Source organism: Pteropus medius, unplaced genomic scaffold, assembly GCF_902729225.1.
Source record: "Pteropus medius unplaced genomic scaffold, Ma_sr-lr_union100, whole genome shotgun sequence".
Classification (NCBI taxonomy): domain Eukaryota; kingdom Metazoa; phylum Chordata; class Mammalia; order Chiroptera; family Pteropodidae; genus Pteropus; species Pteropus medius.
This window is the reverse complement of record NW_024342471.1, coordinates 3,597,038-3,609,095: the sequence shown is the minus strand read 5'-3', so window position 1 is coordinate 3,609,095 and position 12,058 is coordinate 3,597,038. Positions and strand designations below refer to the sequence as shown.

General features: G+C 35.6%; 1 protein-coding gene across 2 annotated transcripts in view; it reads right to left on the bottom strand.

Moving 5' to 3' along the window:
- Positions 1-12,058, bottom strand: part of DNAAF9 (dynein axonemal assembly factor 9) — a 113,155-nt gene that overhangs the window by 71,106 nt on the left and 29,991 nt on the right. For both annotated transcript variants that reach the window (XM_039863852.1, XM_039863853.1), the window contains 2 exons: positions 11,220-11,297; positions 3,338-3,436 (listed from right to left, as the gene is read on the bottom strand). In XM_039863852.1, the coding sequence (XP_039719786.1) occupies positions 3,338-3,436; positions 11,220-11,297 (177 nt within the window). The remainder of the gene's footprint in view (positions 1-3,337; positions 3,437-11,219; positions 11,298-12,058) is intronic.

The following is a 12,058-nucleotide window of genomic DNA, read 5'->3' as shown; positions in this document are numbered from 1 at the left end:
ACTGTGGTTTTCTTCCCTGATTAGATAACTAACATATGCTTATTTTAGAATACAATAAAAACCACAGACAATCTCTAAGAACTGTTAACATTCTAGTATATTTTCTTCAAATCCTTTTTCTATGGTACATCCATAAAATATATACAATTATACCAATGTTTATTAAATAGTCTTCTATTCTTGGAAATTTATATTGCTATTAACTCTTTTATAATGAATAATACTATAATGAACATAAATTTTATCTGAAGCTCTGATTATTTCTTTAATGCAGATCTGGAAATATATAAAATTATAGGGTAAAAAGGCAGATTATTTTTCAAATTATTTTTCAAAGAAGTGTGTACAGGTCCACTTACAATACATGAATGTGTCTATCTCAGGGTATCACCATAAACACTGCCTATTAAATATCCATTTAAACATATATTTGCCAAGTAGATAAATGAAAAATGGTACCTCACTGTTGTTTTATTTTACATTCCTTTGATTTTTTAATGAAGTAGTAGAATATTTCGGATATGTTCAATGGATAGTTGGATTTCCCTTTGGTAATTAACTGTGTATTTATATCCTCTGGATGTTTATCAGTTGGAGATTTGGTGTTTGTCTTACTAATTTATAAAAACTATATATTAAAATAATAATGGCTAAAATTTAATGAAGATTTACCATGTGAACTATGATAGGCACTTAAATGTATTATCTCAAGTAATCCTAAAACAACCTATTCAGTTCATTCTATCCTTATCTCCTCTCTAGAGATACACTGGCTAAGACACAAAAATTAATTAACTTTGTTCCAGGTCACAGAGCTACTGAGCTGCACAGCGGGGATTCTAATTGGGTAGTCATTTGGGAAAAGAAGATAAAATTAGATCCATATCTCACATCACACACACACACACACACACACACACAAACCCCAAATGAATTAGGGATCTAATTTTTAAAATTAAACCATACAAATACCAAAAGAGTGAATTCCTCTTTAACCTTGAAGCCTTTCCCTAAACAATGACTAAAATTCCAGAGGCAATAAAATACTGATAAATTTATATAAAGATAAAAAAGTTTGCATGACAAAAAAATAAATAAAGCAACCGAGGAAATATCTGGAATATATACCACAGACAAAAAGTTAATAGCCTAAAAATACAAAGAATTCTTTAAAACTAAGGAACAAAAGACGAGACCTAAAACCTATTCTTTATAATTCAATTAACAATACTGTACCAATATTAAAATGGGAAAAAGACATGAAAATAAGCTATAAAATCACCTTCAAAAAATACAAATTAAAATAATATCAAGATACCATTTCTCATCTATGAGATTGTCAAAAATTAAAAAGTATGACAACACATTCTATTGGCAATGCTGCAGTGGAACAGGCACTCTCATATATTGCTGGTGAGCATGCAAATCAGTATAACCCTTCTGAAGGGAAATCTGACAATATCTAACATGACATATACACTTACCTGTTGGCCCAGTAATCCCATTACTAGGTATACAAACTTCCAATAATATGAAAATATATAAGCAAAGAGTTATTTACTATGGTACTGTTTGCAACAGCAAAATACTAAAAACCACCTAAATATGCATATATAAGAAAGTTCTTGAATAAATAAGTCCACACAATGGAGTACTATGAATTGTAACAAAGAATGAGGAGGACCTTAATGAAATGACCTGGAGAGAGTTCCAAGATCTGTTGTTAAGTGAAAAAAGCAAAGTGGCAATGACTACACAGAGTATGCTACCCCCTTCAATGAAAGACAGAGAATATAAGAAAATATGCATGTATCTGATCATTTGTGCAGATGAGAAAGAAGAGATACACCAGAAAGTGAAGGAGATTTGTTACAGATTGGTAGTGGAGTAGAGGGGAAAGGGGAGGAAAAAGGGATGAATGAGAATGGGGTAGTAAGAAGCAAGAAGTAACAGGCCACTGAGTAGACCTTTTGAGTATCTATCACTCTTAGACACATAATGAGAAAAGAAACAAGAATCCAAAAAATTGAAAGAGGCATCAGTGAGAGATGAAACAACTTCAAGTGGCCTAATATAAAGGTAACCGAAGTCTCTGAAGGAAAAGAGGACAGAAAAAGAAATTGGATAATGGCTGAAAACTTTCCAAACTTGATGAAAACTGTAAATTTAGATCCAAGAAGCTCAACAAAACCCAAGCACAAGACATGAGTAATATTACAGAGATACATTATAATCAAATTACTCAAAACTAGTAATAAGAGAAAATCTTTAAAGCTACCAGAGGGAAAAAAAGGCCAGTTAAATACAAAAAAAAACATATAGGAACAATTGCTCATCAGAGAAAATGCTAGGAAGGCAGTGAACATCTTTCAGGTACTAAAAGGAAAAAACTGTCAACCTAGAATTTCTATACATGGCAAAAATATCTTTCAAAAATGAAGGTGAGATAAAGATTTTTTTCAGACATAGAAAAGCTAAAAGAATTAATTATCAGATTGTGCCACAAAAAATATTAAAGGACATCCTTCAGCAAGAAGGAAATCATATCAAATGAAAATCTGGATCTACACAAAGGAATGAAGAGCACCAGAAAGAGTAACTACATAGGCAAGTAGGTAAGGTTTTTAAATTATTTAAATATTTTAAATAATATTTTAAATAATTAAAAATATAATTTAAAAAGATAAATTTTTAAACAAAAATAATAGTAATATATTGTGGGGTTCACAACATGATGTAAAAGTAAAATGCACAACAAAAATCAATTCCAGTTCTCAAGATCAGGAGTAGAGCCTGTTCTGGGCCACAGTGGAGAACAGAACTGAGGACTGGTAGTGCAAGCCCAAGGTAGGCTCAAGTATAAGCTCAAGATTGCTCTTCTGATCCTTCCTGTTGACTAATTTTTGGGACACTCTTGTGGCTTGGTTTTGATTTAGATACCTTAGTTTACTCACGAAGTGGGTCTTAGCCTAGAAAGACAGACTAGCATTACCTAGAGGTTCAACTGACAAAAGTGTGCTACTCACATGTGGAGAATTATTTTTAGGCTTATTAACTAGTGCCAGTAGAATTCCTGGCTGACAGAGGCACCACCACACTGAAAAACGAGTTTCCTTGTAGAGAAGCTGGCACAGAAAAAAAAACTTTTTATAGAAGGGTCGGCATCAGGTTAAAAACTTCTTTACAGCGTTAGACAAAGCTTAAGGAAATATAACCCAAACAGATTAGGATTGGTAGTATAGTCTGGAAAAAAAAAAAGTTTTTGCTTTTTTTTAATAAAGATAAAAACAATAAATAAACCAATTTCTTCTTTCCTTTTGATCCTTCCCATACATACCTCACCCGCCTGAGATTCAGAAAGTTCCAGCAGGAAAGGAATTTCTGTGTCAAAATTAGCAAAGAAGCTACTCCACTGATGTTCAAAAGCCACCAAATCCTGAAAAAAATAATACATTTGATCATTTAAAGGAAGTACTTCAGAAAACCAGGATCAGGAAAATGCATCTAATAGCAGACCATTTAAATGTTTTATAAGGTGGTAACATGCTATCAAGTGGATGAACCTTAAAAATATGCAAAGTAATAGAGGCCAGTTATAAAAGGCCACCTGGTATATGATCCATTTATATGAAATGAACAGAAAAGACAAATCTATAGGGACAGAAAGTAGAATAGTAGTTTGCATGGGGCTGGGAGTGGGAATGGAGATTGACTGCAAATGAGCACAACGAAACTTTCTGGGCTGATATAAGTGTTCTAAAATTTGGTCGTGATGCTGGTTGCACAATTCTGTACATTTACTAAAAATGATTGAATTGTACACTTAAAATGGGTAAATATTACAGTATATAAATTATATTCTAATAAAGCTTTTTTTAAGGACAGTAATGGTCCCCTACTGCCTTACTTTAGCAACCTTTGTTGAAGAAAGGTAGTTATTTATGAGGCACCTACAGGACAATATGATATCTACTGCCAAAAGGGTTATATCAGTGAACCTCTGTTGAAGGACAAATTAGTTGACTTCAGCTAGAAGTTCGGTGGGGTCAGGGCTGGCCCAGAACCCTCTCCCCTTCACAGCCTCCTAGTTGCTGTGAGGGTGGGAGGGACCCTGCACTGTTCCAGAGACTTTTCTCCATGTGCAGCCTACCCGCCTCTCCCATCCCAGCTGCTTTTCAGCCTCCTCTTTGAACTCATTTCTGTTCCCAATCACCACACAATGCTTTGTGCTCCTAGTTTTTAAGGCATCATCGGTTAGCCAAAAAACACTAGCTACAACTTGCTCAAGATTCTCAAGTAACAACTGTCCTTCTTTTGAAGTTGCTGATAATTTGTACTTAAATTAGATAGTTGTCTTCACTGTCCATCTCACACTGTGTAGGTGTATGTATATTGGGAACCCAGCCTAGTGCTTTGCTCACAGCAGGCATCGTGTTTGTTGCACTAAAATTGGCTGGCCCGATCTATGTCCTCTTCCATTCTTCTCTTCTAGGCAAGGATACACAAGTACTTAGACCTATGGATTCTGTATTAGGCAGGCACTGACTCTACTTCTGGCCCTAGGCACAAAGCACAAGGGACCTCTATTGGGAATACTGAGTGTAAACAACATTCTCACATGGCTTCACTACTTGTTGTACAGATGAGCTATCTCTCTCTCTACATATATGGACATATACAAATATATGTGTATATATGTATACACACATATGTATATTACATACAAATCACATACACAAATCTAAAATTGTCAATAGTTATGTAGGGGACAGTAGTGCTTGTATTGTTGTCTAGATGTTTTATATATAATGTGGAATAAAAAAATCAGGTATATGTGTATATACACACACATGCAGGCATGCACGCACATGTGGAGAGGGGGAGGGAGACAGAGAGAGAGAAAGAGAAAGAGAATGAATTTTCTAGTTTTGTCCACTGAAGCAATCTAGAAAGTGACCAAACCAGTAACAATGAGCATTCCTAGCACCTAGATTGTGGTGCTAAAATACCATTTTCCACTCAAAAAACCCAAAACTTACTAGAGAAATGACCAAGTTCAGGTCTGAAACTGATTAAACCTCAATATTTAATAATCAGGAAATATGGAAGACAGGGAGAAATGTTAAATTACATCATGGGAATACAATCAACAAAATCCCAATGAGGACAACTATAAGACAAATAATCTGGTTTCTTCAACAAATATATAGTGGTGAGGGGGGACAAAGAGATGGAGGAGGAACCTATGGATTAAAAGAAACCTAAAACACACATATACACAAACATGTAGGCAAAGCTAAACTATATGTTTATGGAAGCACATTTGGCTGCTAAAACCACAAAGTAATTTACCATAGAATTCATGACAGTGTTATTTTTAGGGAAGGAGGAAAACAGTGATGGATTTTGCAAAAAGCACTCACATTGCATTTAGGGTAGCTAGCAAGGTTCTATTGCTTTGCTTTATAATAATTACTAGGTTACACATTAGTTTTATGTTGTTTTCTGAGTCTTTTAATAAAATCTTTAAAAACAAAAATGAGTAATATATATTCATTATAGAAATCTCAGGAAATAGAGAATAAAAGTCATTGTTCACAGTTTGGAAAATATTCTCTCATCTATTTTTACATATGTATTTTATAAACACAAATATATACTTGTAACCGGGAATCTACCATTGCCTTGGTCAGACTGCCTTGCCATACCACCTCTGTGCCTTGGTCCAGAAAACCAGACCTGGTTTAAGATACTGACCCACTGCTATCACGTCCAATCAGTGACCTTGATCCTAGGTCCAGGACAGTCTTTCCACTTTAGCACTGGATGACCCCCACATGCCCTCCTAGACTCTGGGGAGAAGTATATCTCCGCTCTTCCAACATTCTAACCACAGACCTTCAATATCTGTCCAACTCTTTTGGTCCCAGATCCGCTTTCCATTTCCAGCTGGCTGTCACCACAACTTAGCACTGAAAGTATGTTTAGATTCAGAAAGCTCTGTGCTGGAACCTCTGCTCTGTCTGTTACTGGCTATGTAACTGAGCAAGGAAATTAAGCTCTCTCTGAGCCTTAAATTCCATATGTGTGTAATGGGGTGACAACTATCTACTGTACAGAGATATCAGAGGAATTAAATGAAATAACTTGTATGCAGTGCTTATTACCAGGCCTTGCACACTACAATATCTACAATCTTTCTCAATTTCTCTCCCTTTACTGTCAGCCAGCCTGAGTTGGCTGAGAACATCTGAGCCTCCCCCTTGACTTTTTGACATTTATCTGCTCTCTCAGATACCTGCAATGCACATCCCTGGCATGGAAGCCATTTCTGAGGCTGTCCACCCCAATGTGGGTCTGTGCCTTGCCTGCTTGGCTCTGTCCAATCCCTTGGGCTTAGAAAAACAAAAAGAATCAATATAGTTATTAGTAAAGAACACATTTTATTTTGTTTTCTAATTGAATTTAGAAACAAGCTCAGAAGATATGTTTCCATTTTAATGGCCTACATGGTGACACCCACCTTGGTTAGTGTCTATAACAAGCAGCAAAGTTACACAGTTGAGTGGTTGCCATTCTCTGGTTATCTTTTAGGTGAAAAAACACTGTGCTTGGAGGATACATAAAAGAATATAGGCACTTTGCTCCAAGAAAACTTCCCTGAGGGAGGTGGATGTATCGGTACTAATTATATGAACTCTTAGATACTGCTTTCACCTCCATGCTATCACTAAAATGGAAGATATAATGAATTTTCATACTAAAAATAACTAGCATTATATATAAAATGTGTATGTATTTGTATACACACACACAGATCTTTCTAACTTCCTCCTTTACTTCCCTAGGCCCACTTTTAGATGAGGAAAATGAGGCACTGAACAATAAAATGACCTGACTGAGGAAGCAATACTAACGAGCAACAAAAGTAGAACTATACCTAGGTAAGAGATACCCAGAGCCTGTGTGCTTTCCACTAGACATACTATTCTCCAACTTTTCCCCAGCACAAACAGTGCATTTGTAGAAATGGATACTGTGTATGTACGTGGGACTGGTCAGCTGGATCTGAGATAAAGAAGGGAAAGTTTATCTATCTGCTCGGACTCTTTCAGGTCAAATCCATAAGACCAACCCAAATAGATATCAAGGTCAGATAAACAGCAAAGATCTGAAAACCTCAAGAACCGTACAAACGTGCTTTGGCCTTTGGCCAGTAGGGAAGAATGCTAAACTTTAGACGGAACTCTGGGCTCTAGGCTGGTAATGACAGTGGCTGTTCTCAGATGGCTCAAAGGCGGGGAGTGTGAGGGAAGAAGCTCAATTTCAATATTTAAAAGTTTTAAGAATTACATAATATAATAAAAATGAGAAAGTAAAATAACAAAAATGACCAGTAAGACTACCACTTGAAATTTCAAAGACACTAAAACACAAATTGTTTTACAAAGATGGAAATATACTCTGCTTTTTTACTTTTCTCACAAACATACTTTGACCATCTCTAAATCAAATCTCAAGAGTCTGCATTTTTCCTCTGTGGTATCTACCATGAAGCATGGAGCTGTAGGTCCCTCTGGCCATCAAAGAGCTGCCAGCAGTGATAGGCCAATGGGAATTAAAGCCTAGATGTCAATTCTGGCTGTAACACTATGGGTCTTGGCAAAGAACAGAAAAAGTATTTGGATGGTGGAGAGAAAACGGAGTTTTAGAGACGTGTGGAGGGTATCATCAAGGCGCAGAGCAAGAGAAAGGAAAAGAAAAAAAGATTTTAAGAACTAATATGGGTATGGTTTGGATCCCTTTATAAAAATTTTCTAGAGACACAAGTAATCACTGGAATTGAATTTTAGTTTCTTTTGGTTGTTGGATTTGGATTTAATTAACATTTCTAGACTCACCACAAAAGATCCTTGCACAAATTTATAGTTACTTTTATAAATCCTTATTTTATCGTACTTGGGGTTTGCCGAGCCTCTTGAATCTATGGATTGGTGTGTTTCTCCAATTTGGAAAGTTCTTGGACATCATCAACTCAAATTTCCTTCCCATTTTCTCTCTACTCTCCTTCTGGGACTCCAATTATAACACTATGTTAGATCATTTGACAATGTTTGACAGATATTGGACACTCTGTTCCAACCTCTTGCTCTTTTTCTCTTTGTCCTTCAGTTTAGAAATTTTCTATTGACCTATCTTCAAGTTCACTGAACTTTTCTTCATTGCTGTCCAGCTTATTTTAAGCCAACCTGATAAATTCTTCATTTCTGATATAGTATTTTCCATTTCTAGATTTCCCATTTGGTTCTTTTTATAGTTTTCAGGTCTCTGATGAAATTCTTCATCTCTTCATGCATGCTATCCTCTTTTCTTCTATATCCTTTAGCAGTTTTATTAGTTATTTTAAATTCCCCATTGCTTAATTCCAACATCTGGGTCTACTTCTATTAACTGTTTCCTTTCTTGACCATGGTCAAATTTCCTTGCTTCTCCATGTTTTATAATTTTTTTTTAACCAAGCCATACATTTGTATAAAAGAACAGTTAAAATTGAAGTAAAAAATATTTACCTCTAGGCAAGGATACACCTTATCTTTTGTTAGGGCAATAGAGTAGGGATCTAAATTAATTTGATATGTAATTGATCTGGATCTAGGTCTTACTGCATTAGTAGTTTGATTTAGTTCACCATTCACTTCAAATATTTTGAGGGTGAGCCAGTGTGATCTTTAGTTGAGACTGCTCAGAGCACTAGCAAGATTCTGGAAATCTCTGTTTTCCAGCTGAGCCACAAGCTCTTTGAATCCTGGACTATCTCTCCCTGCTTTATAAGCTGGTTACCAGCTGAGTTGCTAAGGAGTTCTCTTTGCTCTCCAGTCCCCTGGTTCTACATAGGAAGATCCCTGTCTTGCTGCTTTACTCCACATTTAAGTGGGCAGCTGCTTATACTTTGTAAACACATGGAATGCCTCCAAAGGGTTGCTCTTAGCTCTCCTGCTCCAATCCAGGTGATAGTTGAGTGTCAAGTACCTTAGGGTGGATGGGTCTCAGCTCTCCTGCCTGGCCCCTGGCCTTTGGTACACTACTCTGAACATTTGTGAAGAGTTATGGGATAGAGTTGATGGGTAGGCACTGACTCACCCACACACAACCATTAAAAGCTCTCTAATGAGTCAGGTGATTTCTACTTATCCCTGTCTATAATGGATTCCTCTTCCTTCTGCTGCCCCACCAAAAATGAGAACAACATCCTATGAGGAGCCCTACATTTTTGGGAACTGAGTTCTTTTAGCTTTGCGTCTTTAGCTCACTAACAGTTTTATTTTAAAACTATTATTTTGTTCCTTATTCAGATTATTTTGGTTGTTAGGGTGACAGCAATAATTTCTTTCAACTTTCTAACTGGGAGTGAAAAACCATGGCTGTTTTTATTTCTTATTTGTGAACAGCCAATTCCTGCTGTCTCCCAGTTCTCATTACTGTATTTTTCTTATTGATCTGTAAGAACTCTCCATAGTGTGGTGAGTATAAATGTGTTCAACCACATTTTGGTACGAGAAATTCATCTTACTTTATTATTTCTAAATAAAAATAAATTCGGCTTTGAGTCTTTACTCTTCCAGATATATGAGAAATCCAGTATCAGGCATTAAAAGGGCTTCCTTCCACTTCCTTCATGGTATCATCGAAGAATACCAAGCTCATGAGTAGTCAGAAAAGCAGGACATTCTCTAGCCCAGGGTGATTATCACCCTTGCTTCTTCAGTTGCATAATGTCACTGTTGCTCCAGGCGCAATTAAAGATGTTCTCTTGAGTGGTCCCTCTCCACTGCCTCCAGAGATGCTTGCAATGTTCTCAAAGCTACAATGCTATGTCTAGCTTCCAGTGTGACCTGCAGCTTCCTTCACATTCAGGGCACTGCAAGCAAGTGGGACACAGGTCACAGACACTTGCAGAAATTCCTAAACTACTTATCTTTTCCTTATCTGTGGTTAAGTTAAATTTTCTTTATCATTCTTTTTATATTCAATGTAAATTTTTGCATTTTCACATAACTAGGCTAGTCATGGGGGAGGAGGAGGAAGAGGAGGAGGAGGCAAATGACAACAATGTCTTTTTGAAAAACAAAAAGTTCAGGTTTTTTCTTTCTTTTAGACTTCCATTTTATTAGAAACATTTAAACAGAATGAATGTTTGATTTTATTAAATGCCTTTTTGGCATCTATAGAGTCATCATAAATGGCTCCAAGAAGAAAGATTAGTATGGTGATTATATTATAGGTTTCCTGATATTAAAGCAAATACTGAACACTTAATAAACCCTACTTCATCATAATACATTCTTTTAAAATGGTTCTGGGTTCTATTTGTTAATATTTTACTTAAAATACAGGTATTAATATTTGTGAGACTGGTATATAATTTTCATTTTATAAGTTATTTTTGTTGGGTCTTAATATGATAGTTAATTTCAATCAAAAGCTACAAGCTGTTCTTTTTTAATGTATATCTACCCATGACCACTAAGAGACACTATTGAGCTATTTAACCAAAGTACTATTCCTTAGTTTTGTTTGTTGCTTCTCATTGCAAATCACTCTGCCCATCCTGATTTTTTCCTTCAAAGTTCAAATGAAAATTAATGCCTGACCCTCTAATCCAGAAGTTGGCAAATTACAGCCTATTGAGCAGGCCACATATTTTTATAAACAGTTTCCTTAGAACACAGACACACCTATTTGTTTAATTCATTGTCTTCAGCTCTGCTTTCAGGCTGCAACAGCATCATTAAGTAGCAGGGAGCACAAAGCCTAAAATAGTACTATCTAGCCTTTTACAGAAAAAGTTTGCAGACCTTTGATCTAATCCTTGATTCCCTTGAGCCATACCTCATCTTTTTATCTTTTCATGCCAGAGAGAGTGCAAAAAGACCCTCTGTATTATTTTTCTGAAGTCCAGCCCAAGGCAAGTGGCCTTGGTCCTCAGATGAGGTTTCCTCAGAGTGGAAGAAGTAGCATTGCTTTTCCAGGTCCCCTTCCACCGACAAGGAGTTCAAGGTAACAATCAGAAAAGAAACTGCCCAATTCTTTGACCAAAGCAAACTAAAATATATCCAGGCTAGTCATGGGGGAGGAGTAGCATTTCTTCAACTTAAATACCATTAGTGGATAATTGAGCTGGCTGTAATATTTGTAAGTTAAAGAGTTTGGATCCTTACTTCTGAAAGCAAATTCTCCAGAGACATAGGATCCATCTTGCTGTAGACATTCCATAGACTCAAACTCACATCCTGCAACTGCAACACAAGGGCAAAAAATTGAAATAATTGAGAATCAATATCATCAGGGCAATCTAATTTACTGACATTCAGAAATGACAATTTTGGTGAAAACTCAGTGATTACAATAAAAAAATCAATTTTTCATCAATTATATTAGAACCTATACAATTAATAAATGCTGTCCCATTCAAAGAAATTATCTTTTCAGAAACACTGGTACATTTTGAATATCTTCAATGATGGAAATATATATATTTCTATACATACATACACACACACATACATACATGCATATATAAAAAACTTTTTTGCCTTTATATAAAATACAATTTTAATTAAAATAATACATGCCCATGGTTTTAAAAAATCAAACAGTACTAAAGGCTTGTAATAAAAATATTTTAATCCCCTAACCTTTCATGAACCTTCACTAGTCTCACTCCTCAGAGGCAACCACTTAGAAGTCTTTTAACATTTTCTTCTGGTAATTACCTCCATATTTTATTGTAATATACATCTATTTCTAACTATTTCTTGATTTATGAATTTAGAATTAAATATCAACTTACAGCAAAGATGTAGCTCTTAGGCCCATCCCCATTCCCACACTTTTTATCTACATACACACACATCCTAACATCATCTAATATCATAATACGAAGTTTTCGGTTACACCAGTAATTACTATTTATAATATTAAAGCCATATATATATTATTTATTACAGGCCAAGTACATAATACACTATTTGCTTTCTTAAATTTTCTTCTTCCTAGA